This window comes from Cebidichthys violaceus, unplaced genomic scaffold, assembly GCF_023349555.1.
Source record: "Cebidichthys violaceus isolate CVI_PGR_0920_01 unplaced genomic scaffold, fCebVio1.0.p SCAF_82, whole genome shotgun sequence".
In the NCBI taxonomy this organism is placed as follows: domain Eukaryota; kingdom Metazoa; phylum Chordata; class Actinopteri; order Perciformes; family Stichaeidae; genus Cebidichthys; species Cebidichthys violaceus.
The window spans coordinates 621,911-645,762 of NW_027176967.1; the positions used below are offsets into that span (position 1 = coordinate 621,911).

The 23,852-nt window shown below is 39.8% G+C and overlaps 3 protein-coding genes across 10 annotated transcripts; all 3 read right to left on the reverse strand.

The window, feature by feature from the left end:
* Positions 1 to 127: 127 nt before the first annotated feature.
* On the reverse strand, positions 128 to 10,233 carry LOC137866373 (tensin-4-like). Of its 2 annotated transcripts, XM_068702230.1 has the most exons (14): positions 9,977 to 10,233; positions 8,257 to 8,533; positions 6,813 to 7,149; positions 6,228 to 6,559; positions 6,037 to 6,132; positions 5,739 to 5,870; positions 4,365 to 4,457; positions 3,621 to 3,698; positions 3,457 to 3,519; positions 2,556 to 2,727; positions 2,356 to 2,424; positions 1,888 to 1,917; positions 1,452 to 1,560; positions 128 to 896 (listed from the first exon to the last, which is right to left on the reverse strand). In XM_068702230.1, exons 2-14 carry the CDS (start codon positions 8,501 to 8,503, stop codon positions 825 to 827), a joined length of 1,830 nt encoding a protein of 609 aa, XP_068558331.1. In that variant the 5' UTR covers positions 8,504 to 8,533; positions 9,977 to 10,233; the 3' UTR covers positions 128 to 824. The 2 variants fall into 2 exon arrangements, with proteins under 2 accessions (XP_068558331.1, XP_068558332.1); XM_068702231.1 differs by lacking the exon at positions 1,452 to 1,560 and having other exon boundaries at positions 9,977 to 10,228.
* Positions 10,234 to 11,762: 1,529 nt separating this feature from the next.
* Positions 11,763 to 14,779, reverse strand: ccr7 (chemokine (C-C motif) receptor 7). Its single transcript, XM_068702260.1, has 3 exons — positions 14,675 to 14,779; positions 13,417 to 13,466; positions 11,763 to 13,158 (listed from the first exon to the last, which is right to left on the reverse strand). Exons 1-3 carry the CDS (start codon positions 14,688 to 14,690, stop codon positions 12,064 to 12,066), a joined length of 1,161 nt encoding a protein of 386 aa, XP_068558361.1. The 5' UTR covers positions 14,691 to 14,779; the 3' UTR covers positions 11,763 to 12,063.
* Positions 14,780 to 16,009: 1,230 nt separating this feature from the next.
* LOC137866376 (SWI/SNF-related matrix-associated actin-dependent regulator of chromatin subfamily E member 1-like) lies at positions 16,010 to 23,648 on the reverse strand. 7 transcript variants are annotated; one of them, XM_068702239.1, is made up of 11 exons: positions 23,447 to 23,648; positions 22,575 to 22,625; positions 22,208 to 22,251; positions 21,798 to 21,902; positions 20,892 to 20,972; positions 20,431 to 20,562; positions 20,043 to 20,214; positions 18,212 to 18,384; positions 17,990 to 18,091; positions 17,278 to 17,539; positions 16,010 to 17,183 (listed from the first exon to the last, which is right to left on the reverse strand). In XM_068702239.1, the coding sequence occupies exons 2-11, from the start codon at positions 22,579 to 22,581 to the stop codon at positions 16,978 to 16,980; spliced, it is 1,284 nt and encodes a 427-aa protein (XP_068558340.1). In that variant the 5' UTR covers positions 22,582 to 22,625; positions 23,447 to 23,648; the 3' UTR covers positions 16,010 to 16,977. The 7 variants fall into 7 exon arrangements, with proteins under 7 accessions (XP_068558340.1, XP_068558339.1, XP_068558341.1 ...); XM_068702238.1 differs by having other exon boundaries at positions 23,398 to 23,648; XM_068702240.1 differs by having other exon boundaries at positions 21,804 to 21,902; positions 23,390 to 23,648.
* Between the last annotated feature and the right edge of the window lie 204 nt (positions 23,649 to 23,852).

Sequence of the window (23,852 nt, forward strand, 5' to 3'; positions counted from 1 at the left end):
TATACAGAGAAGAAATTGTTTACAGTGCTGTATAATAAATACATTCTGAACAATACAACTAGGGTGTATGTAACATTTCTGCTTTGAAATGAAAGGACGTGACAATTGTACAGTTTTTCTTCTAGTCTATTAACAGAACCTTCAAAATCCCTCATCACTATATCAAATCACTATCATTCACATCACTATAATTAATCGCCTAGTGCAGATTCAACATCAGATTACACAAATCAATTAGTTAACCATACCCTAACCTCTAAGTAGGTGTTGGTTTCTGGCATTTTCTACAATATTTTCTACAACATTTTACACTGAAATATTTTTTGGGAACTTCATATATCAAGAATTACAAAAATATTGTTTAATTTGTTTTAACATATTTATAAATTGGTTGCACATTATTTTAACAGTAGCAGTGTGCCATTTAATTACAATCATATGTTGCTGGTTCCTTGTCTGTTATGTTCTTGCTTGACAGCTGTTCAGTCTTGTATATCTTCATATATGTATACAGTTACATCTGTCTTTTCAATATGACTTTAATCAGGTGACCATGGTACAAGTCGGGATCGTCCAAAAGGTGCTTCTAAATCAAATTTTGATGGTGTTGTAATCTGGCAGAAACAGTCATTTATCCAGTTTAACAACAGCAGCAGAGACGTACGATGGCCACCATATTGGACAGGTTACTTGAGAAAAGTACAGTGTAAGACAGACAGTGTAGGTAAGGTCTTAAGATCATGTTGTCTCTGTCCTTGCGTGTCTAAGGCTTGGCTATGGCAGCTTGAATAACCTCAATGACTTTGTTGCAAGACTGCAGGGGGTCATACTCTGCAAAGACATGGCATACATTCCCCATGCCAGCCTCCACACCTTTTGCCACGAAGCCAAACATCCTGTTGGGACAAAGAAACGCTCGATTAGATTAAATTAGTCCAAGTTCAAGAAGAAGTGTTTTTTTAAAGTGACAATAGAAAACTTTTCTACTCCCCCCTAGTTTGTAATTGGTATTATTGATGTTGCAAAGGTTACTTTTTTGTTTTCCTCAGTGGCTAATACTAGCGACAAACTTAGCAATTTATTCAGACCATCAGGGAAACAGCAATATACAATATGTATTCAGCTATATTATATTGTTATTAATTCCCAATACTGCTCAGAGTAATCGCAGTCCAAAGCTCTTCTGCAAACAGCAAGCTGTCTCTCCCTCTCCTCTTGCATCACGCACAGCCAGTCTCTCCCTCACTGCCAACCAATAAGCTTTATGTGAGCTGACATCAACAATATGCAAATGAGTACATGACGTCATCTGCCGCCTTTTAGAGCTAGTGCTAACTACTTTCATTGCAGTTGTCAACACTGCACAGGACACACTGCATTTTGTTTTCCACAATTATTTCGGTTCCGTCATTTTTGCTACAGTGGATTAGAACAAATTGCAAAGAACTTACGTTGATACACTTTGGCAATTGGAGACAGATGCCGATCGATACCGTAGAAAATAAAAGCTCTGTCCCTTTCCTGTTTTGGTTGCACAATGGTTGACGCACTGCCTTTATGCTGTAAACAGAGCCTTCATTTTCATAGGAGATTGTTCCCGGTGGCCGACAGAATTGCAAAGTGACAGCAAGACTTATAGGGAACCAATCTAAACACCAATGGATTCATCATTCTATAGCCATGACAATCAACATCTACTTCATACTGTTAAAGCAAAAAACTTTACTATTGCCACTTTAAACACAAGTATAAAAGTTAAGTATTGCATGTGAGCCTGAAACCTGGGAGGCTTTATAATGGCTCGTCATATGAGCAATACGCAGAATTTAAAGTTAAATACAAAACATTTTTCTAACTTTGTAAGCAATTAATAAAGTTCAAAATTACCTTGCACCAAAACTGGAACCTTTCAACCACCTGTAAGAGTAAAAAAAGAAAGTTTAAGATTACAATATGTTGACAAAAATGTTTTGTTTGACAAATGCATTGTTTTTCACTTCTGATATTTTGACGTCATAATAAGGAGAAGCACAGGTAATAACATTAATGACTTCTGCCCTCCATTTAGATGTGCCAGTTTCAGCCCTGGTATTGTGCGTGCTGGCTCGCTGTTAGACTTAGGGGACAACAAAATACAACTAAGCCATCCTTAATGTAATAAGTTACTTGTGTGTTTTTATGCAGTAAATACACATGTATAATAACAACAAATAACCAAGGAGTACTAATGGTGATCTCCTCTTTATATACAGTTACTGACATAAAAGACAATGCAACTATAATGAATGTCACATAAGAGTGTATTTTCTTAAAAATAAAGGCCTTTGATTTCATAACTTGTTGCTGTATACTCACAGTCGATTGTTTGGATCTTCACCACTGTAGCTAAGCAGATGAGCAGGGTAATGGCGTCTGAAGAAGAGTCTGTGAAGAAAGTATTATGGCTGTTAGAAATTATCAGTTTTAACTAAATGTTGCACACAAACCACCATGATTTTATTGTGCACTGTAAGTAAAATCTCAGCAGCAGGATGACAGGATGTGTGTTTTCTTACTTCCTGTTGATATCTGTCAGTGTGACACCCTTCAAAGACACCTTCAGGTTGACTATGGTTGGTGTGAAGGAACCCGGGGCCTTCTCAAGTGTAGAGCACACCGCTTTCTGCACTGCACATGGGCCCGTCAGCATCTCAGTGGGGACAGCATTCAGGTAGATGAAATTGCAAGCTATGGAAAAGGCAAATATTTTGGAGGTTAGATTAGGAATAGAAGTTGAATGCACATGCACATGTCATTAAATATGTAGGGTAGTACATTTAAGTGAAACTCCCTCCCGGGTTGTTGGTCAATTAGCATTTTTCTTTTAATTCTCATAAGAAAAACAGACATAAATAGCTCATTTGAAATATGTCATAAAACACGTACATAGCATATATTTCTTGCTTACAGGAGACACAGTAACCTTTGATCAAAGCTGCCTTTTCTCAATGCAGTTCCAATGGACAGGTCTATTCTCATCTTATTCACAGCCAATGTCTTAACTCATCATAACAGGTAAAGCGGCACAGCTGTAATCAATACTACTAATTAACTAATGCTTCGCTCCACTCAAGATTCTGGGTAAGCCACATCATACATAAGAAGAGTCTGTAAGGAAATTAGTATGGCTGTTAGAAAAGATCCATTTTAACTGAATGTTTTGTTAAATGTTTGTGTTTGATGTCTTGTTCATTCTCTTGTTCCTTTTTTATTCCTTAACACACTGATATCAGCAGTTATTGCCGACATTTCATTTTTTCTTCTTTTTATGTTTCTGCATCTACTTGTTGTTGATTTTTTTACTCCTAGTTAAGTGACATTTTATAAGCAATATTTCAAGACAAGTGCTAGTAAAATTGACATGCTAATGTAAACAATTTGGGTTTATATTATCTATTATTTATTGATTTGTCCTACCTGTTTTACTCTTGTCCTCTGATGCTGGTTTGTGATTTGCGCTCTCCTCTGCTGCGCCCAGATCTGTGTAGGCAAAGAGATACGGGTTTTAATTTATCTACATACACACACACACACACACACACACACACAGAAACGTCCTGTGTCTTGCAATAATGGCCTACCTCTGGAGTGGAGCAGTAATTTGCAGGGTAAAGCATAGGCAGACATAGTGTGCTGGTAGACCAGGGCAGAGAGGCTACCTGCAAAGATAACACAAAAGCATAGCTTTGGTTCAGTACAAGTTCTATTGAGAAAATCATTGTCTTATTTTGAAACACAAATAAGACAAAAAGCATTTTTTTATATTTCAATGGCATTATTTTAAAGTGTAATTGAGGAGGGGGAGATTTTATGATTGTTAGTGCGATAAAGTTTTTTCTGTAGGTTATTTTCTTGGTGTGCATAGAGATTTAGCTTTTTTAATGTATCTTAATCTATTGGTTCATTCCAGGATTAATCTAGTTTTAAAAATCTTAATTTATTTTTTTTACATGAATTGAAAACAAAATCTGGTTCACATTGCTGTGTGGTGGTTTTACAGAGCCAGTGCAGATAGATTTCACTATATAGATATCATTCTGTGGAATCAGAATGAGAGCCACAATAAACCATGATAATGGCTCTGTGGGTGTGAGAACACACCCTGTGAACTCATACTGAATAAAGAAAAGGATCTACCCACTGCTACCCACCCACATGTTAAAAGGCCCGACATGGCTGACTCAGTGCTGGTGTGGCAGACATCATCAGACAGAAGGTGTGTACTCAACTTGAGTAGGCGAGTGCATTTTGAGTGAGTTGAGAAGGAAGTTGATCACTTCTAGATTATGTGCAACAAAGAGGTCTTGTTGTTGACCTTTACTTACCAAAGTATGGCTCCTGAGAAGAGCCTTTGATACGTACGCCCTTTGCTGATGATTCAATTAGGAAGTGTCTGACGAGATCTGAGCTGCTCTCTCCTGTTTAGATGAAAGGACAATTGTCAGAAAAAAAATTATATCTGCAGTGGAGTTAATGTACATTATATGATATTGATACATAAAAGTGATGGTACTGCCAGTTATTTCATGGCTTATGGCTGATCAATTAAAAAATATATATTTTGCTTATTTTACTTATTGATTTATAGTGTCCTGAGCAACATATGGGCTTAGAAGACTCTAGACAACAACAAACACCAAGATGATCCCACCGCCAACTCATTAAAAAGCCAACTTAACAAATTAGCTTCAGACAACCAGCTGAGTCAGCTATTTTTTCAAAAAGATGATTCTGTCGGTTGCTGTACATAGGGCATTGAAAAACAAGATCTAATTCATCTTCAACAATACCAAGATCACTAAAAACACATAAACGCTGCTCTTCAAGAATTCCTCTATCCCTGTCTGCTCCATCTGCCATTGTCTGTTGACGCTTATAAATTAAAATCAAAATATGGTTTTATGTAGTATTCTTTCATTTGAATGTTATTTCCAAGTTTGCACTTGTTTCTGATCTCAGTGTTCATCGGCCCATCAATGTGTCAGCTCTTGCAGCCTCTACCTCATTATATCATTGAGCTGCCCCTGCCACAGTTGCTGCCCACGCGAATGCATTATGTTTTCGGGTTATCCGTCGGGTTCATTAATGCAATATCTCAGGAATGCCTGGAGGGAAATTCTTAAAAAATGCAATATATCCACTTGGACTCAAGGATGAACTGATTAGAATTTGGTGGTCAAAGGTCACTTTGACCACACACAAAAACGTTTTTGGCCATAACTCAAGATTTGATATGCTAATTATGACAATTCCACACAAATGTCTAAAAGGATAAAATGATGAAGTGATGACATGTTGGACAGACATGGACATAAACTGCAACATGACTGGTTGGCAGAGGCATACAACCACGAGGCGGTAATTTTAGTTTCCTCTTTGATTTCTTAGAATGCCATGAACAGCGGGTTTTCTTTCGTGTTTACACAGCGTATACTGTGGGTGGAAAACATAACAGCACTGTCTCCTGCCTCACCACAGATAGCTGGAGGTTATCAGACATGCCCATTCACATCAGCACAGTTGGGTAAGTGATTCCTTGTTCCTTCCAGACCCCTGTTTATAGACAAATGACGACAGCTGCGCTATGGCACACTATGTCTGTGATTGTGATAGTTGTGGCATTCATGACCTTCTCTTTGCTGTATCTGACCAAACACTCCTACTTTAATTTATTTATTTTTTTGTCAGTAAAAGTTTACCTGGGTCGGTGGTAGCAGTGATGTTAGCGGTTGTTTGGTCCACCTTCATAGCCAGACCAAAACTGCCTCTGTGGGAGGTGCTGTCTCTCACAACAAATGCTCCTGCTTCCTTGTCCTTTACCAGAGCTTCAGCTGGAATGAATGAAACATCACAGAAAAAGCCTTGAGGCAGTTGCAAATGTGTCCTACACCTCTGAAGGAAAGGAAAGTGTAGATACTGCAAGATAACTTCAGAGCTGAAGTAAAGCTATTACATGATCAAAGAGTTATTTCTGGAGTAATGTTTTGATGTTCTCACCTTCTGCTCTGTTCATATGTGGACGGAACCAAAACTTTGAAGTGTCCATGACGAACTTCATTGAGGGCTGGCTGCCATTAAAACGGGCTTGAAAACCTTTTACAACCACAAAAATATGATAGTGAGGTAAAATACTGTTTTACATAAGGTAGCTGCCACTAAAATAGACTACTGTGAGGCGTGTGACTCACTGTGAGGAGAAAATGGCTTTGAGTTAGACACATGGTCGGTCTGCATTAAATCAACTTCTTGTCCAGGAGACTGGATGTGCAGATCCAGCTGTGGTTCACCATTGACTAGCAGTACAGGAATATCGCTCAAAGACCGAGAGAGTAAAGCAGGACTTTTCTGTGCTCCTTTGCCTTGAATCTCCTGCAGGTGTCCTCGCCTGAACAGCGGGGGCTTGTCTGGGCTGTGCCTGTTCTCAAATGCTGTAGTTCTGGACCCATCGCTAAAGGAACCGGACATGTGAGTGAGGATGAACTCTGGAGAGTCGGCGTCTTCACTGGCCAGGGACAGGTTGCTACACAGGGAGAAAGAGGATGTAATACAAATATACAGATCAATATTGTATTAGTTCACTTTAACATCACAGAAAAGGAGAGAGTTTTTCCTGTCTGTTATTGATGGCACCACATTGTTTCTAGGAATAAATGGTTACATTTTCCGGTTTGGCCAGCTTCTTAAAAGAGTAGAGTTAAGGTTTTGCTGCATATTTACAAGTCACTGCATGTTAGAGAGTCATATTTTGGACTGGCTTTGATTATGATTTTTACCTGCCGAGGATGTAGCTGGTGTCTGAGCATGTTGACATGGAGAGTAACGAGACGCCACTGTTTCTGTTGGAGTGTGACAGGCGCAGGGATCCTTGGGAAAAGGTTGCGTCATGTTTCGGTGACAGATTTCGTCGGGGTGCACTGCCACATGGCAGCGGAGGCAGGGAGGATGTAGGGGAGCTGGAGAAGACCAGTGTGCCATGGGGACTGCATCGGACACTGCTGTATGTAGGGATGGGTATACTGGCTGACACAGATGGGACCACAGTGGGCAGGGAGCAGGGAGAACATCCTCGAGGGACCAACACGCAGTGGGAGACATCTTCATCTGAGTCGTCTGTGAATGGAGAGGGAAGTGTTAGCTAAAACACTGGAAACGGATAATGTTGGAAAACCCTGCGTGTTGCTTGATTTTGCTTAATTCATGCCTTTATTTGTCAGGAAAAGGGCTTGGCCTCCGTATGTAAACACATAGTTGCAAAATCTCCCAATAAAGACTTCCATAGTTCTCATGCAGGTACTTGCTTGCACAGCTCAGGTCAATCCTTCCAAAATATGTGCTTTGAATTGATTGTGCATTTCTGGTGTTGCAATGATACCAAATCACCCAGAGGAGTCCCAACTTGTTCTTCAGGGATCTGTCTGCCTCACTGTGTTAATGGGCACTGAGTGAGTTCATGCCCTCAGGAAAACACTGAAGCCTGTGGGCAATGTGTTTGGTCGTCTGCAACCGAAGTTACACAATAATGACTAATGTTGAACAGAAATATATCAATGTGTCTGAGACTACTGGCAGGTGTCGTGGTGAGTGTTGTTTCAAAGGGGAAATACTGTATTTTGCAACAATCGGAAAGAAGCACTCAACTTAGCGCATTAATTTTCTCTTTAACTGTTTTAACTGGTGAAATGAACCTCTCTTCATCTGATTTCTCATCTCTGTTGCTTGGTTTCCTTTACTTTAAACACTCTGTCTCATAAACATGCGACCAAACATCTTTGAAGACAGGATGAGCAACAGGAAATCCATTTATATGCTTTGTTGACTCTTGTGCACATTTTCTGATCAGCGCAGGTCTGAGTGAAGACACCCCCTTACCACCCCCATACCACATGTGTCTGCAGCCCAACATGTGCAGGGCGTGGTACTAGTCTGGGCAGTAATCCCAGAACAGCTGAAGTGCTGTAATTACCCCATGATTTAAAACAATTAAAACCATCTAAAAAAAGAAGGGTACATTCCCAAAGTCCCAGGCTATGAGTGCTATTTGTTCTACAAGGGTGACTGTGGTTTATCATGCTCTTTTTCACACCTAAGTAGGTTGAAGGCTGTTATTTGTTGCCCTTTGTTGACCTCGTTGATGTGTTTTAAGTAAGAGGCATAATATGGCTATAAAAGTTTGAAAGTGTAGAAACCAAGGGAAGTGGCTTTACAGTCGCACTGTACCTGTAGGAGGGCTGATGCACAAAGGACTTTTGTTGACGTCAATAGGTTCAAATGTCGGATCCAGTTCCAGGATGAGCTGGTTGAGATTATCCAGGGAAATATCAAGATCAGGGTCACCATGGTTACTGCTGGGCTCCGTGAGACTGGGATGTTGATTGACTGTCTCCGAGTCCAGACGGATACTTTGACCCACTCTCAGGACGTGATTGGGTATCATTTGGGACATGCATTTAGCTGTAGGCATCATGTTAGGAGAGCTCACAGTCTTCTGGGACTACTGCAGACATAAGATACAATGAAGAGAGATCAGTTGCAATGTCTTTACTGGAAGGATAGCCTTACCTTTGTCCTTTTTGCAAAACAAACCCATTAAAAACTTCCCCCCTCCCCCAGATACTCATATTCATAGATAATTTAGTGCATTTTGGCCACTGTTACACTATGCATAAACACCTATCTCAAGTTGTTCATTGTTGCCTTCTGTTACTAAAGCAACACCTTCCCAACATTTGCAGTGGAAAAGCAATTTGCAGCTACCAGATTTAAATAAAAAATGTTCTTCAATAGATGTGATAGATAAAAAAAATGTATGTGTGTTATCACATATTTCGTGAGCTCATTCACTGGATTTTAAAGGATACAATGTGGATGTCCAATTAGTGCTGATGGTTAATATTGACGCAGTTTATTACTCACTTTGTGCTATACTGACCGAGAAAATTTAGTTTTCCTGCCCGTGGAGCTGAACCTCGGACTCTCACCGCTGCATTTATTCCGCTGTATACTCTGTCTTAAATAAATACGGCTGAATATCCCAAAGGCACAAACAGCAAATCCAAGCTGAAATAGCAGCCTGTAGTTCTTCCTTGCATTCTACTACGTCACTGTCACAGCAAATGACAGCGCTGGATGCAGGATGCACAACAGATTTTGCTGCTACAAACTCAGCTTTGGTCAATATCGCACACACTGATGAGTTTATTGATTCAATCGACTACATTTATTCATCAACACTGATTGAACTTCCACATAAAAAGTTTCTCTTTAAGCTAAATGAACTTGACAGTAAACAGTTTGTGTCCTACAGTGCATAAGTTCGTACATGTAGCCCATGGCTTTTCATGTTTCTCAATCCATCCAACAAACAACACGATGAATAATGACACAAGCTGAGTAAATGTCTCAATTCAATGCTGATATCAACATGAATAGCTGTTCAGTAAGGGTGTGTCACATGAGGGATGATCAGATCATAATGTGTCTCCCTCTCCGTGTTTCAGACGAGGAGTGGCGCTCAATGAGTCACCCAGGTGACTCCTGGTTACCATAACTACAATAGTGTTTTCCTTAACAGCCAAAACATTTCTTTTAAGTAGTCTACAGACAAAATCTGCTTGTTTTATGGAAAAGTCAGATCTTTTAAAAAATGTTGAGAAGCACTCACTTAGGTTTACAATTCCTCACCTTGGTCAATAACATAGTGTGCCATGAAATACAATGGGTATATGAGCTGTAATGCAAGAATGCAACTTCCGAGTTATTTAGCAGTATTTCATTTTAGGAAACAACAGCATACATGTGGAGCATCCTAATTTGTTTTAAAATAGCTTTTTATGTCCCTGCTAATAACTGCTGCAGTAATAATGATAATAATAATAAAACACAGTTTAACTGCAACTGATTATATATCTTAAGTTGAGGTAAAGAAAGGTCATCTTACCTTATTTTCTTCTAGTTAAGATTCTGCAGCTGTAACTCTTGGACTGTTCACTGTATTACCTCAACATGTTGTGCATTGCATGCTTTTAATAATAAAATCCCAACCCTTTTTCCCTGTGAGCCTATCAGCAGTGAGGATCACTAATCCCTGTGGCTCCAGCTGATGATGTCACCATAGCAGTGTAAAGTTTATGACTGGAGGGGTGTTTTTTTTTTTTACACATTTAACTGTACTAAAGAAAGTGCCTCAAAAGAGACATGTGACATTATTCCACAACATTGTAATGCTGTGCTTGTGTAAACACTTACTCACAGCAGTTTTAACGTTAGTATGATGAAATATTACTCTGGCGAGTGCATACAGTAGCTATGGAGTGTGTTTGCAGAGAATGCTGTGTCGTAGGAATTGTTGAAACAAGCATGGGCTTAACTCCACTGATCCTGCAAGTTGCATTATCAGCCATCATCATAGTCTGAAATTAGCTTTATATCTGATTTTTTCTGATTTTATTGCTGATGTAGCGTATTTTGAAGTAGAACATTTTACAAAAGTGGTGAGCTTATTAGTGCTACTGAATATTTAGATTTTATTCACAGTGTGAAGTAAGCTTACAGTCAACCTGCACACTGTGCATTCTGGTGTGTTTAACAGCATGGGATAACTTGGTAAAGTGGTTTAATAAAGCATGTCAGTCTGCTCTCGAAGTTTCTGCCTCCTTTAACCTTAAAGTCAAGTGATCTCTGTATTAATGATGATATCTGGTGTGTAAAAGACTTTAGGATGCTGCATTTGCCATTCCTTTTCTTAGAAGCAAACTTAAATCTGTGTTGCTCTAGCAACTCAAATTCAAAAAACACCAGCGCCGGGGGTCTGATCCCAGACTTCCCAGACTCCCCAATGGATCAGCAAACTTTCTGTGGCTGCCACTTGGCGCTGTGGCTGGCCACCAGCAGGCTGTAATTATATTTGCTACAGCAGCAAACTGAAGATCTGTCTCCTGTAGCTGACGACCACTCTCCTAGCAGTCTCCTGGTGGCGTGAAGGCGTTTTCTTGTTTCTGCTGCTTTGGATTTAATTCCATAAAGAAACTATCAAAATGTACACTGATAGAATAAACACAATATAGGCAGAAACCACACGGGAAGATTATAAAGTAGTGTTTTTTTCTCTGAGTTTCAGCAGTTTGGTTGAATTTTGCATATTCTTGCCCTGCTGTTAGTTAGTTGTTGGAAGGTGAAAAGTTGCTGGCTATTTGTTTGGAGCGTGTGTCCAAGTGTTACATATTGTAACTTTAAGCCTTATGCCTAATTTATACTTTGGCCAAAAAGTTTTCACAGAGTTTTTGCGCCCCTCATGAAAAATGTGACTACGGTCCAGGCGCCACAGAAGTTTGATTGAACCTGATCGCAACGAGGTGGGATCACTGCCTAAAAAAGAATTTAAAAACTGCACTTCCAAATAAAAATAGATGATATGCATCTGCCTCAGTACTACATGTTCCTGGCCCGGACAGAACGGGCACAGCTGTAGAAGTATACATTATTAGCGTCCGTTGAAAAATGTCTTCTGGTTGTTATGCAATCTGCACACATGAACAGTTTCCCAACTATGCCAGAAAACTTTGTTGTGTTTTGTAACATTTTTCCTATATTTTATCAATGTTCCTGAGCATAAGCTAATTTATGTATTAAATCCACACTAATTCTGTCAATGCACCACTTTAAAGTCTTCAGTGATTCTAATCTTTTTTTTACAATATTGCAAATTGTTTAGAATACAGAAAAGAGACAGTGATTTGTTCAGTTTATTGAACAGGATTAGGTGTTCTTCAAATGGTTGAGTTTTTCATTAACACTGAGAATTTCTTGAAATACTGTACACTGTAGTGAACACAAACAAATTACCAAAGCCTTGTTTCGTCATAACTGATGAGAATAAACACTACCAAGAGACAAATAAAAAACAACAACAAAACAATTGTCATTTAACCTCTGCTATGTACATGTAAGATGTTTTGTGTTTTAGTTGAGACATTTATCCTAATGTTCAATAGGAATGAATTGACGATTTTTCATACTGAAAGAGCTTTAAGGAGAGAATGTGGTGGTGGTCTCAGTGTCGGTGGCCCCTGAGCTCCTCCTCCTGCCTCTGGTATACCTGATGAACCAGTCATGGCTCATGCAGCCCAAGTCCTTCAGTAGCTTCAGGAGGTCATGACGAAACTTGACGCCAATAAAGGCGTAGACGAAGGGGTTCAGGCAGCACCTCATGAAAGCTATGCACTGGGTGACATCGGTGGCATAGAGGACATTGTTCTCATAGTTGCAATCTATGGTTCCTCCTTTTGCTGTGACAACTGTGTTCAAAATCAAGACCAGGTTATAAGGCAATTGGCAGAACAGGAAGACAGCTACCACAGCGAGAATCACCTTGATGGCCTTGTTGCGTTCAAAGCCACGAGCCTGGCAAAGGGTCTGGACAATGCTGCTGTAACAGATGCTCATGACCAGGAGCGGGAGGGCAAAAGCCAAAACAATCTGGCTGGCCTGTATTTTGACGCGGAGCATGTCAGAATTGCTGGAGTAAGGGGTGCAGGTGTTGTTATTGATTGTGGTGTAGCTCATTTCTGGTATGGAGAAGATCAGTGCCATCATCCAGATGGCAACTGATGACACTTTGCTGAGAAACACTGCTTGGGAGCGGTAGCGGTGAGCAGAGACGGCCTTGGCAATGACGAAGTAGCGTTCCACGCTGATGAAAGCGAGAATGAACATGCTGCTATAGAAGCTGACCTTGTAAATAGTGTGCATGGCTTTACACACCGCCAGACCCAGCACCCATTCTGTCATGGAGTTGGCTGCCCAAAAGGGGAGCGACAGAGCAAAGAGCAGGTCCGCAAAGGACAAGTTGAGCAGGTACACGTCCGTCATGGTCTTGAGACGCTTGAAGTAGAAGAAGGTGAGGATGACAAGTAAGTTCCCTGCCAGCCCCAGAAAGCAGATGATGGAGTAGAAGGTAGGCATGAACCAGCGGCGGAACTGGCGGTTGGATTCTTTCACACAGAGCTCAGGAAAGTCACCATAATCCATACTGAAGTTATAGTCCAGGTTGGTCATGGTGGGGAAGTCATAGTCCGTGACATTAATGATGCTTTTATTGAATTCATCTTGAGACATGGAACACTGGAATCAAAGTCAGATTAAATGATCAGATAAAAGCAAGTACAGTAGAGCAAGTAACCAACACATTTTTTGTTTTTGGTAAACCTTTTCAACCACTTCCTTAGAGGAAATATTGCTTGTGAGGGGAAGGTTGTGGTTAGTTATTATTTTCCACTCTGATACAAACAAATACGATGTGGATACAAATTGCTACGAATGTGTTAACATCTTGTTATCTTTCATGCTTATGACTCTAATAAGATTGTGTTTTAATCTTACCTTGAAACTTGTTAACAGTATCAGCACAGCTGGCAAAAGGTTTGGGAGATCTGAAAAACAAATGAATACATTTTTAGAAGACACAACACTGTAATAGCATGATTGACAATATCCTTAATAAGCTGTATAGACAACTATTATGTGTAATGTTAGAGAGTAACAGAATGATCAGTTAAAGGGGTGCTGCAATCCCATAATGTCAAGATACTCGTAAAAGACAGATTTACAAAAGAAGGGTCAAAACTGAAGAAAGAATCCCCAAAATATCTTGAATTGTACTCCCTAGTATGAGTTAAACTCCAAAATTGCTACACTAGCCATAATGCTACCAATAGCATCTCTCAATTAGCCCCTACCTGCCTGGTACATACATACATATTTTAAACTACATAAACCCAGTTAATAACCTAGACTTTCTGTTGTACATGTGTAGTGTCCAAGCCCAGACTGAGATAATTATTTATTTTATTAGACTTGACAAAGAAGTTCTTCTTATCACTAGTAAACTTGCTTTATGTGGAAAATTGGTGGAGTTCCCCTTTAAATGCTAGCCTACTGGTCATATTCTCTGCTTTGAATGTGTTTTCAGATTACTAGTGGCACTGCCGTGCTTATTGTTAGATGTAAATGCTTCCCATGGTAATGTGGTTTTAGTCAGTAGTTTAGTTCTACATTTTTATTAATTATTATTACACTTCAATACAGACTCATGTAACTTGATATTGGTAAAACTTCCATTATGTGTTTTTTACAGGGTATATGTCAGTAATTGCTATTTGGCAAACGAGATGAGACAGATATCTGTTTAAGTAATTGTTTATTTAAAAAATAATAATAAGCAAATATGACCATTTAGCGCTGACAGCGGTTGGCAGATTTGGGCTACTCCAAAAATAATGTTGGCTGATAAACAACTACAGACGTACAGTTCTTACTGATTAACACATAAGTACAAAACACGTCTTTGTTGCCGTGTTGTGTGTGGCTATCAATCAGTCTGCTCTTTAAATAAAAGCTACTACAGAGTCTGAAACATTGACACCAGTGTTCAATCATTTTACCCATTGACACATTAAATGTAGTTGATGGTATTTTAGGTCACTTTTTTCAGATTTGCTTTTGACATAACTATGATTACTTGTTTATTATTTTAAATACTGTATGATCATTTTGATGCCTTTTTTTACATTCATTCATTCACAACAGTAAATACAACATCCTTTTAACTATCTTAGTTAAACTCTAATAAGGTACTCACCGCTGACGCAAGTCATGTTGACTGAGAGTAGTACGCTGCACCTAAAGCCACTAAACACAGATGAGTTTGATGTCTGTGTTTGATGGTGGTTTCCCTTTTGTTGAAATGAAAAAAACAACTGTCTCCGTGAAACTTTTTTCTCCTCAGCCCTGAAGTATCATGTGAGGAAACCACAGACTCCAACTAAAATGTGAACCAAAAACTTCTTCTTTTTTGTGGTAAAATAAACTCTTAAAGATGCTTATCATGCACAAATCATGCACACATTATCCACACATTCATACTTGACACACAAACGTAACTCAGGTAAATTTGCGAAAATGTTCTTGTCTTTCTCACTTCTGGAGGTGAGTGGGTCTGTGTGTATCATTATGTGTGGGGGTCAACAGTCCTCTGTAGCTCCTTATTGCGCTACATTCTAAACTTTTATGACTAATTATTATGACTACTAATATAAATTTAAATTTAAATTATTTTTTTTTAATTTACCTCACAAGAGTAAATATTAAGTCATCATATAGTTTTATACAGTATTTAATAAAATATGAAGAGAGACAGATTGCTTTTCTTAAAAAGATAATTCTGTTAAAACCGGGAGTTATTTGCTTGTATTTCCAACAGCCTTTATTTTTGCAACATTGTACAGTTTTATGGAGACAGTTGTGCTGGACAGCAGATGAGGCCTACAACAAGCTCTACACAGGCCTCTGCACACCTGTGTCTCAGCGGTTGTGGTTTCTTGCTTTCACTTGAGGCAGTGGTAACCGCACGGAACAAAATGTGGCAAGTTGCATTGCAGGCGACATCTGTCATATTGAAACTACAGCACTATGAAGTCTGATCATTACTCCATGTTATGGGAGGCTTGAATCATAGAAAACATGACACATAAAGCTTATATCTCCTATCAGGTCTAATTCTCTCCTTTAGGCTCTAATGCTGAATTAGTAGCACACAAAATAACACAAAGCACAAAATAACTTTCAGGAAGGTTGCTAGTTCTGCACCAATAACAGGAAATCAGAACCATTCCCTCTCATCTTACCCACTTCCCTTACCTATACTGTGCAAAGGACTAATAGTGAATGCACAGCACATTGTGTGCAACAATGAATGTTTGATACAAGCCTCTGCATACCTGTTTACCGCGTACTTGTTTGTGATCTTTTATGCACCACGATTGCTCATCGTGTCATCAAAGAATACTGTTTGTTATACATTTTAAATAATGCATGTTTGTACTGTAAATGTACATTATGTTTATTTATACAAAAAGATAGTCTCCTTGCATCAAAGGTTTTTGTGAAAAACAATTGAAGTGAGAACTTGTTCAGGGTAGAAAAGTTTATTGGTATAAATATGCAAAAAGGAAATCCAATGTAAGACTGCATGTTTATGACATGAAAATCCATATTTAAGCAAACCTCGTTACACTGTGTACACAATTACGGTACGGAAAAATTGCAATATTCATCATGACAGACATGTTCTAAGCATACTGCTTTTGATTTGATTGACAGCTAGCAAACTTGAGAACACTGGTAGTCGAGCATTTTACAGCATTGATGATCATGTGATATACTTATTGGATGAACTGGGACAACCAATACACAAGTTTAATAAAAAAAATGCTGATAATAAATAACAAAAATAACTACTACTGATTACAGACTCACTGTAATACTGATACGAAGAGTAAACAAATATTCTCCTTCCAAGGAGATGGTCACCCAGCATCACTCTTCACAAGTGTGCCAACTTATTTTCAAAATTGCATCATGCAAAAATAACAATCAAAGCAACAAGGGCATTACAATACAAAGGACAAAGTTAAATATAACACTGAACAATGTTTGTTTCATGTGACAGCTTTTTTTCAAATAGCCAGCCTTAATTTGCGACAGTCTGGCGTCTGCCAGACAGAGTGCTAGAGATATGTATCGGTGTGTGCTGAGGAGGGCTCGTATTCTTCCAAATGGCAATGAGGCCTGTGGAGGAAATATAGTGCTTTCACATGGGTGCACTTAGCAGCCATTGATTTTAGACAGGACCTTTGCTTTGTCAGCTTTACATTTTTTATAATTTTTTTGTATTCAGTGCATGTCTGCGAGCCTTGGGTGTTTTCAAACTCAACTCAAACATCCTCTTTCCCTCAGGCGTGTTAAAAAACTGAGCCCATCTAAATGTTCTTCATATTCTTTGACAAACTAAGATGATACTGTGCAATATATGTTATCAGAGGGTGATACCGAAGACCGGCAGATGGTAGCCTTACAGTTCACAGCTGGTGAACTTTGTTGGACTCAGTGGGCTGCTTTTGCCCTGCTGGACCCCTCTGATGGCTCACTAGTCGGGGCATCTTCTGTCTGAGCAGAGGTGGTCTCTGAGCCTGTGTTACTGTCGCTGGTTCCCTCCTCCATGGCTTCCTCTGGGACGCTCTCCTTGTCCTCGGACGCCCCCTCCTCACTGCCTGGATGAGTCTCAAGCTCCTCCGAAGCTTTTGGCTTCCCTGAGTCAAAAAAACAAGAAGATTGCATGATGTTAAAAAACATGACGAGAGCTAGGTAGCAGCAAAGCCATAAATAAAAGCCAGCGTGCCTCACCTGGTGTATCTGTGGTGTTGGATTCTGCTTCCTCGCCTTCCTTGTTGCTACTTTCACTTTGAAAGTTTTGCTGGGACTTATTGCCATGGGTGGCACAGATGTGTTTTTCTTCTTCCGCCAACACACAGGTTGGGGCATCTCTTGTGCCTCTGTCTCCTGCATCCTTATCGCTTTCTGCCATTCGTTTGCGAGCTGTCTCTTCTGCTGCAGAGATCTCCGCAGAAATCTTTTCCATGTCGACTTCCACCTTCAGACAGCACAGCTTTAAAGTACAGTAATATGGAATTTAATGTAGAAAGGTGGAAACAAATGCTTCATTCTTTTCATTTTTCAAAGTTTAGGATTGGTTGAACATGCATGCGCAGGTTGAACACAAAGTAACAACGTAATGCAACTAAATAATGTAACTGAATGAGTTCATAACTACAACAAGGTTTCAGTAGATGTTTGAAAATACTACTTCTCAGTCAGTGAATAGATTCTGTAAGAAGATCTGTGAAGGATAAATGGCGCCGCCTGTTGTGAACAGTAGACAGTGCATTCAACTGCACAGTGCTGCATTTCAGAACGGTTATTATTAGGGCTACACATTGCAACCACTAACAGCTATATGATTGCTGTAAGGCAGATGTACACTGGCACATTGTACAGGTAAACATGCCAAATGAAGCTTGCGTGTGAGTAGAACGATGATGTCAAAGACGGCGTGTACCCTTTTGAGCTCATTCGTGAACGAATCTGTGGCCTCGATGAATTTTCTTTTCTTGTCCTGGTGGCGGTCTTCAATCTGAAGCAACTCTGCTTCCAATTTTCTCTGTGACACATGACACACACGGTTCCACATGATCATTACATTATTAACCGATAAAAAACAAAAGCTGTGTGCTAAATGCCACCATTATGTGAAGATTAGAAGAACACAACGGGATCGTACCTGGTGCACCATCAGAGACTGGACCTGGCGTTTGAGGACCTGCATGCGAGCAGTGGTTACAACCGAGCGCACATCTGGGACCACGCTCTCACTGAGGATCTCGCTGATCAGACGGTGGTTGCGTTGGAAACGCGCTGCAGCCGAGTGTTTTATAGAAAACCCGTCGTCGTAATCTGAAGAAATAAAAAACATCCCAGTTATAAATAAATATTCACACACCTGTCTGTCAAAAGGCAAAGAGTAAAGATGTGTTACACAGTCACAGGTATGAGAGGCTTCGGCAAACTACGACACTCGTGACAAAATGATGCAAACACTGCTGTATCAAGAAACTATAAACAGGAGGAGGATATTGCTCAATATTTATACAGAAAGAGACTTAAGTATAGGCCATTATGTCAAAATACATTCTGAAGCAAAGCAGAACCGTTATTGTAAGGCAAATGGAACAAGAGGTTAATTATAACCCAGCGTAAGTGGACAGTTTCAAGATGTAGGCCGCAATTTTCATTCGTCTTCTTCTTTGTCTTAAATGTAAACTCCGCTGACATTTAGATACAGGATGATGGTGCAAGAAGAATTACCCCTGGTTACTTCTTCCACACTGCAGTGATAAGGAATTAAGTCCAGATTAATTCAAATAGGATTTTATTTATTTAATTGTATATTTTACAAATGCATTCAGGCTAAAAAACAGAACTACAGTAACTTTTAGAATCATCTTTGCCAGTGATTACAACTTGTTGTTCAATACTATTATATGCGAGGCACTCCTTTTTGGCTTTGTTGTGGCAAAACTTTGCTAAACCTCTGTGCAATGCAACAAAAGCTCTCATCACGTGGACTAGTTTGCTGCTGTGCGTACACCCATGTGTGAGTTTCAAAGAGAGCAGAAATTAATCTCATCTGCCATGTTGAAAGTTTCAAAGGTGCTCAAGTAGTTGGTCTAACGCCACAACAGGAAACAGTCAAGTAAAACATTCTGACGTTAGTGTGTGAGAATTCAGTCTCATCAATGTGTTGAACTTGGTATTTTTTATCTTTTTTGACAATACTCTGCATGATTAATGTTGTTTCAGGTTATGTTGCATTAGATTTTAAGTATACACGGCACCTCCTGAATGGCAAATATTGTCCCGATTACATTACGCCCATTACAAACTTTCAAGAAATACTGTATTTATTAATAAAGCCCAATCTCTGAGTATGTAGCCACCCGAAGAGCTTAATCTCATTTAGTCATTGACATACGTGCAGTCTTATAAGAATATAACCCACTGTGATACAAACTCTGACATTTTTATGGTCTGGGGTGTTTCTGAATAGCAATTGGTTTTAGCTGTAGTTTTCCTGTTCATCATTATCTTCAACTGTAACCCTGCCCAACTCCAGACAAGCATCATTTGCTTGAGGTGGGTGTAACTCAAACGTCTTCTTCTGGCTTGGGTGTCTAACGTGTAATGTGAATGAGTGTGTGTGTGTGTGTGTGTGTGTGTGTGTGTGTGTGTGTGTGTGTGTGTGTGTTTGTGTCAGTCTTAAAATCAACAGACAAAAGAATGTAAATTCTGCAATTATGTCTAAACCAATGCCAGGAATACCTACAAAATGTAAACAGTTGTGCAAAACATAGACAACGTTTTTTTATTTTATTTTGCAGCTTAAAACCAGAAATGGGATTTCAAAGGTAGCATTATCAAAAATGTGGATGTAGCGGTGTAGAATGGGGGGGAAGATAACAGTGTCAACTCTGTGTGGTCATGCTACAGTAAATACAGCTCTGTCACAGTGCTCTAAACCTTGGGAGACGAAGCATTTAGCTGAGTGGCCTTACCATCTGGATCCTCTGCTGGCTGAATGCTTATGTAAGGCTCGCCCTTGTCCAGTCTGGATTGCCTCTGGCGGCTCTCCTCTTCCAGGGCTGCCTCGGCCCGGCTTTTTGCAGCGACGTAGGCCAGGTAGGCTGGCGAGTTGTGATAGGCTTTCATGCTCTCGTTATACTCAATCTATGGCGGAAAAGATGAAAGGAATGACAAGGAAACCGAGATGGCAAGCAGACACAATGTGGGCCCTCGTTTCTATCAACTACGACATGAAAGAGGTTTAGTCAGGAGTGTTAGGAAGTAAGGAATGATGACAGGATGGACCCACAACTGTTGGAGACACATCTACTGGTCGCCAGTCAGAAAACTCCCATAAACACCCCTTGTTAAACAACCAACCTTCTCTGCTTCGTAGTCATTCAAATAATCCTGTTTCTCCTCATCAGTGAGGTCCCTCCACATGCCACCGATTATCTTCCCAATTTCCCATAGCTTCAGTTCAGGATTGGAGGCTTTTACTTGATCCCAAACCTGGTGATGAGAACCAGACATGGGTGTGGAGTTGGGTTGGGTTGGAGGGGCTTTAAGTGGTTATCTCTTTGCAGAGAGGTCACAAACCAGAGGAGGCCGTGTGCTTTAAGCTCCATCTCCAAGTTGATGAATCCCACTATGTGATGTGGACAGTCCTGGCTTAATTTAGCTTGATACCTACCTCGATAAACAGCTGTTAGTGTCTGAAACAAAATATAGGTCTTACTTTCTCTTTCTAGCTAATAGAATATCGTAAAAGCAAAGCATCCCTGTCTTCCAACAGAGCACATCATGTTGCAACATGCAGCAATCACAAACTGTGTACTTACCTTACGACTATATCTCATATATGGCATTAATGGCTTATCAGGTGGTTTGGGTGGCTTTGGGATATTTATTCCAGAGGAATTCTGGTAAATAAAGAAAAAGAGTCACCTTAAGGCATTGTTGCTGTGGAGTTATCAGGCTACCCTTTAAACACTCATGTGCAGGTGCATGTTATGTAATAAAAAATAAAATTATCCAAAAAAATTACTTATAATCAAATACAAGATGCATCAAAGTAACTTTTTATCGGTTCAATTAACTTGATTTATTAATGAGTTTGAGGAACCCTACAGAGTACAAAAGAATAGCGCTGACTGTGAAAGGAAAACACAAAAACCCAACTTAAACTGAAATTTTCCCATAATGCCGTTATTAGAGTCAGCTTGCATGCAGCGACTGAATTACTGCTAAGCAGCCAGAGCCATGCAGCAAGTCTGTCATACCATGGCAGCACTGGTGGCATGGGTTACTTTACATGGCTGTCAGAAATGCAGACTTTGAAAGGCAGGTGGTATTTGAATACACACAGATGGACTCTAAACCAGCCTGCACTGTGATGGAGACAGCAGAGGGAGTTTAGAGTGATACTCTATTACAGGTTCATTCTCAGTAATAGAGGGAGTTAGGATTTTCATACTGAATTTGTTCTGCAGCATCTGCTCTTTTAACAGTGGGAATGCAAAATATGTATCTAATCTCATTTGCACTGAACAAAGCAAAGGTCGATCTTGTGAAAAGCTCCAATGCTATTGATGCTTGCAGAGGTTTCTGCAGTGTTTGACTACGCAAGCTGACTGTTTAGTGTTGTGTCAAACTTAAATGGAAGTGTTGAACTGTTTTATTTCACTTCTCCACTTGGGTCTGCCTGACATTTTTGGTCACCTTACGTTTTCTGTTCATATTCATACCGTTACCCGACTGTTGCTGCTTTGGCTCCCTCCCAGTCTGTAGTTGTTGTAGGCCAGATGGCTGTATGGGTTGTAGCCCACAAACCCGGCAGTGTTGGGCATTTGCTGATAGAAATAGATGAGACAGAAATATGAATGAGAAATCACATAAAAGAGGATGGGGGGATGGGAAACCCCAACACAAAAATTTAATTAAAGTAACCAATGAAAAAAGCTGGGAAAATGCAAAATAAAGAAACTTGCATTCATGCTGAGGCAATAAAGAAACAATCATTTCAGAAGCAGCGGCAGTCAGTCTGTATCCTTAACAGGGCTGGTGGAGTCAACAAAAAAAAAAAACTATCTCTTTGTAAAGCATATATTAAAATCATGCACTTAAATGAAGTGTCCAAACAGCAACATCAGCTTACTGTTGTAGGGGCGGGGGGAGGGGGAGGGGCATATGATGGTCTCTCTGTTGAGAGAGAAAAGGTCCAAATGAAACATCAGCATCAGTCAAGTGAAACAGCATATTATTCTCCAACAATAATTCTTAGCTAACCCTCCGTCTTTTACAGTTATTTCTTCTAAACAATACTAAAAAACTATCAATAACAAATCAGACCTAAATCAATTCACTGTTAATCAAGAATAAACTTAAGATATTAATGTGTTATGATTGTATCACTTAACATGGATTTATTAAAACAGTCTGGTGTATTTGATAATTTAATATCATCACCTATGAGGAGCTTCATATCACAACTAACGCTAGCTAAAACACTCCCAGGTCCTTACTTGACATCTCTGCTGTGAGGAGAAGGTATCAGTGTGTTGCAGTCATTGGCTCTGTAATAAACACATTTTAAGAGCAGAATAGCGTTTGTTCTCGTATTGATGAGTTGAATTATGTGGACAGGGTGGTTCCAAAACAAAAGAGATGCCCGTTGGTAACGCTGGCTAGAAAACGACAATAGCTCATTATCTGTAGGTATTTTGGATATAACTTGCAGGGAACATTTCATGTTATCCAAAGAGATGTTGTCAACAACAGCGTTTATTTGATATGGGTCGCACGAAATGTCAAAAGACGTTATGACTATTTGGATATCGTAACGTGGAGAGGTGGACTAGCACTGTTATTCGGGACTGCGCCCTACGTTCTGCCGACGCTAGCGCTACATCTATGCGAAATTCAATGAGAGTGCTGCAGTTTAGCTACCAAGCTAATGTTAGCATGTACTCATGCTAGCGGAGTAGCTAGTGATGTAACGCTAGCTACTGTAGTTTGTTGTTTCTCCTTAGCCTGGTTAGCTAGTATGCAGCAGAAGCCAGCAGCAAATATAGCGTTTGTTAACGTGCGTTAGCTGTAATTATATTGTTTTAACGGTAGCTAGATATTCGACACCATATCGTTCGCTTGTCTCATCAACTGAATTAACGTTAGCCGGCCTGGTTACGTAGCTTAGCTACCTACATGAAAAGAAAAAATGACATCTGAGATATAATTAGCATGCAACGTCAAGTCAAACCAACACATCTAGAGATGTACAAATTCCCATAGATTTTTGATGGTGACAAGCAAGCTTGTATACTAAAGTGAGAAAACTCACCCTTATACCTTTAGTCCCCCACCACAGTTGTGGCTTTGACAGGGAAGGCTAACCCACCTAGCTCCTAGAAACAGTCCCCACAATAAACGAATGAAATGGGGTCCACTCGTAAGATTCCTGCAGAATCTTCCAGAATTGCACTCCCCCACCCTCTCCTCATTACAGCTGTGCCTTGCCTCGATGCTGATGCTCATCGCCATCAACTGTCAGTGCTGCAGCTCTCACTTATCAATATGACACCAGAAACACCTTTCTCCTCAAGAACAATCACTCCATTGTTATAAAAGAGAAGGTAACAGCGCAGCTAAATGTGATTTCACGTTTTACCTACTTTATCTTTGACATGCAGATGTGCATCATCATAACAATTATCACAAACATAATGGAGCCAAAATCTGATTTACAGTGTTATCTTGACTGCAAAAACATCACCTCATGTCAAAAATGTGCCATGCAAGTGCAG